Source organism: Apaloderma vittatum, unplaced genomic scaffold (assembly GCF_000703405.1).
Source record: "Apaloderma vittatum isolate BGI_N311 unplaced genomic scaffold, ASM70340v1 scaffold40153, whole genome shotgun sequence".
In the NCBI taxonomy this organism is placed as follows: domain Eukaryota; kingdom Metazoa; phylum Chordata; class Aves; order Trogoniformes; family Trogonidae; genus Apaloderma; species Apaloderma vittatum.
The window spans coordinates 16,910-20,860 of record NW_009707130.1 but is presented as its reverse complement, the minus strand read 5'-3'; the positions used below and the strand labels follow the sequence as shown (position 1 = coordinate 20,860).

The 3,951-nt window shown below is 50.1% G+C and overlaps 1 protein-coding gene across 1 annotated transcript in view; it reads right to left on the bottom strand.

Annotated features, from left to right (window-relative positions):
* Positions 1–657: 657 nt before the first annotated feature.
* HIPK1 (homeodomain interacting protein kinase 1) overlaps positions 658–3,951 on the bottom strand; it is a 19,776-nt gene continuing 16,482 nt past the window's right edge. The window contains 6 exon segments of the mRNA XM_009866054.1: positions 658–1,143; positions 1,789–1,925; positions 2,301–2,539; positions 2,806–3,015; positions 3,450–3,632; positions 3,919–3,951. The exon segment at positions 3,919–3,951 is cut by the window's right edge and continues 146 nt beyond it. Of these exon segments, the coding sequence (XP_009864356.1) occupies positions 658–1,143; positions 1,789–1,925; positions 2,301–2,539; positions 2,806–3,015; positions 3,450–3,632; positions 3,919–3,951 (1,288 nt within the window).

Sequence of the window (3,951 nt, the reverse complement as noted above, 5' to 3'; positions counted from 1 at the left end):
AACTGATTTCAGGGTTTACAGGGACTCCTGAATACATGATGTTGCTAGTGTGAGGCAGCTGCCTCTACCAGTCCTTAAACAAAGCGGAGAACTCAACAAAAAACTTTGACAGTAACGTATACGGAGGTGTAATGGCTTCTGCAGAACCAGCAATTTGTTAGAGACAAAGTGAAGTAGAGAACCAATTCAACACATTCAACTTGATTTTAAAACTGCCCCAGCAACATAACAAGATAAACGTGCATTACATTTTTAGTGGCAACACGGGTTTGTGCAAGCTGCTAAAATATAATCTGCTAGTCTTTTCGTTTGAGTTACACAAGTTAAAAAACCAATCAGGATCTTGTCTTCTGAGACACTGATTTTCCTTCCCCTTCTGATTAGCACAACAGAACAATTTTAAATAAATGTGACCATGAACTTTTTAAAAGCATCTATAAAAAGTAAGTCAAATTTTAAAAACTTAATTAGCGACCCTCGTACTGGTAACAAAGCATGCTGCTCGGTTAGTGACTGAACTCACTAGAGACGTTTTTGAACAACACACAACCAGATCAGGGAGAAACACAAACCAGGCAGCCATCACCAGGCAATGGTTCACCTGAAACCTTTCTCCAATCTCTCAGGCCTCTTGCCGAGGACAGTGCTTCACTAGAACTACAAGTATGAGTACTGGTTGATCTTCGTGGGGCTCAGCGGATATCCAGTGTAAATAGCAGATCCTCTGGAAGCACCAATATAGGACTGGGGAGCAAACTGGTGTTGGTACTGGGCAGGTGGAACATTGGCAGAAGTCAGCAGACTGGGACCAACGCTCACGGGGACCTGGTGGACCAGAGTGCTGGGGTGGGCAGCGTACGTGGTGTGCCGTGAGGAGCCCTGAGGGGAGAAGAGGTGGGCGATGGAGGTGGTAGAGCCCAGAGTGGCAGCCGTGGTTGGAGCGTACGTGTACATGTGGGGCTGGCTGGAGAGGTGCGCGCTTGCTGTCGCTGCTGCCAGGTGCGGGTGCACCGGGCTGCGGTGCTGAAACGTTTAGGGAGCCTGAGAAATAGTTGACGTGAGGGGTGCCACATAAGCCTGCTGCCTACGCGGGACAGCATTTCCACTTCTCTCCTGTGAGGCCAGCACTGTTGTTTGCTGGTTCTGCAGGGAGAAGAAGTATGTCAGGTTAGTGGCTATCCCCAGAGGATGGGCAGTGGACAGAAGGTGAACAGGAAGGGTCAATCAAAGCCTCCTGATCAACACCTCTGTTCTAGCAGCAAGACTGATGTTTCTGCACGTCCTCCCTGTGAAACCCTCACATAAATTTGAGAAGGGTTACTGCAGATCCAAACGTGACACTTTTCCTCTACAAGGGGATCCAGCTGCCACCGCTGGGGTCCCACCAGGCGCAGCTGCACAAGCACTGGCAGCTCCTAAGGCCACCAAGCCCTTGTCCTGCTGAGAGCCTTCGGTGCCGCGCCAGCCCCAGCTGGATCCCGGTGCTGCTCTCCCACACGAGCGGCAACGTGACTGACTCAGAGAGACAGGTGCAAGCAGAAGCACATAGGAAGAATACGGACCTAACTATGCTTCCTGGTACAGCAACAATTTCTTTGCCTTGAGAAACTTCACCTGTACTCCCTACAGAGTTTACCCTGCCCTGCGCAGCCGCGCCACTGTCAGCTGCAAGGAATTAGTGAGGCAGCAGCTAAACAATCCTCTCATGATCAAGTCCCTCTCCCTGCCAAGACAGCAAAGCGTTTCTAAAGCACGTTCCAAGGCCAGAAAGAGGCACGCAGGGCTCACCTGGCTGAGATTGAGAGGCTGCACACCGTTTGCTACCACGCGATGCGAGCGGTACCCAGTAGGTGTTATACAGCATCCTGACGTCTGCCCACTCACAGAGGCCACTGGCTTGGTCTTACTGGTGCTGCTCAGGATGCCTGGAAGATGCAAAAGCTTAGTCCATTCTTCCCTCTCACACGCCACACACCGTGATAATCAGCTCAGGTAACCAAAGAACGCACAGGGACTATTTCCGTAACAGAGCCTTTTCTTCAATCACGATTTAAAATTTGATTTTACAAGAAATCACTGGGAATTTTTACATATCTAAATTCAGCCCAACATATAGAGAAGGTAAATCTATCAAGGAAACTGAAAACAGACCAAGGCCTGCTCTCTCTGCTCTGAAACCTAAAGCTGCTGAAGACCCAGTGCATGGTCCACAACTGTGAGGACGAAGCTGTTGGGGATAAGACAGCATCTGAGCCTTGGCAAAAATTACTGAGTGCTGCAACCTACAGGAGCATACCTACCTGAAGGCTGAGTAGCTACAATGCAGTCACTAAGCTGTGATTTCAGTGGCGGCACGATGATAGTCCGGGAGCTGGAGCTGTCGGCCGCTCCTCTGCTGGGCAGCTCCAGAACACCGCCCGTACTCCTGAGAGAGGAAAGCGGGTCCGTGGCGTAGGGGCTGTTCAGGGACGAGTCGGAATCGGGGGAGTCGTTAACAGTAACATAGCTGATGACATTGGATCTCTGCTTCATACCCAGACTGCAGGGGGAAAAAAAGGCACAAAGAAATGGGTAACACTCTAGCTTTTCCCACAAGATACAGGAGATCTCCCTCTGGAATCTCATGCCCTCTCTCCTCACCAGATAAAATTCTGATTAACTAAAGATGCAAACAGCACAGCGGACATGATGCAGAACTTTCTGTCTTATGCAGTGCTTCTTAGCCTAGCCAGAGCTTTGCACGTAGTGTTCTCTTGGGCTGAGCTCAGGACAAATCAGTGCTGGCTGCTTAAATGAACTTCCTACCTGGCAGGTTTGTATTTGCTGTCCTCTTCCTCATCGGTGTCGCTACGAATGGTGATGACACTGACAGGCGGGCTTGGAGTGTCGGGGATCACAATGGGCTGGTGCTGCTCCTGCACCGGGATGAGCACGTTGGAAGAGGAGGAGGTGGATCGCAGAGGACTGCTCCCAATGAGCGAGTAAACTTGGGAGGGCACCGTCTCTAGAGTTGAGCTGGGCCTGAAGGAAAACCAAAGCAGTGTTCAGCGACGTGCCAGCAGGCTGGGACAAACCAGCACCAGCTTTAAGAACCGCCAGGCTCCAGCAGCCTCAGCACACATACAAGAAACATCTTGAAATACTCAGAGAGAACCTCAGTGCAGACACACGTGCAGAAGACCACCCACACACCCCAAACATGTAAAACCCCACTCCGACCAGCACGGTGAAGCCCTTGGTCAACCACACTCCTTGCACTCTCACTGAAATTAATATCGCTTTTATCAGTGACTGCAGCACAGATGTTTTTTCCAAGAGATTTTTAAAAGCAAGTACAGTCCATTAGAAAGTTACACAGACAATGCCTCCGCGATCAGAAGATCACATCATAAAGGCAACCTTCACAAACACATCCACAGTCTTCCTAGGACTGGGAAAAGAAGCCTTACTTGGCTGCACTTGGTGCAGGCTGCTTGTTCTTCTTTGCTGGAACATTGCTGCTTTGCTGCTGCCGAACAACATGCGCAACTCCGACATTCAGAGGCTGCGCTGTGGCTAACGTCACGTGGTTGGTCAGTAGTGATGGCTGTTGCATGAGAGTGCTATACTGATTTCCATGTGAATGTGCATTTCTGGAACAGAAAAAAAAAAAATTAACAGAAAACCCTGACTCCGATCCCACGACTACAGTGCACGAACGGCGAGTCGCACCGAGCCCCTGCATCATTCTTTGTCAAGGGTTAGTGCAGTCTCTTACAAGAGACTCAGCAGAAAGGTAAAATTACCGAACGTAATTGGTTCCGTTTAGCTCAAACTAGGACATTCTGAAGGGGAGGGAGAAATCCCGTGCACTGCAGGCAGCACTGCAACGGTGCTTATTTCCATTTGGCATGGGGCCGGACCCTGTGCAATCCCTACCTCCAGTCAGCTAATTGCTGGCTGCCACCGATC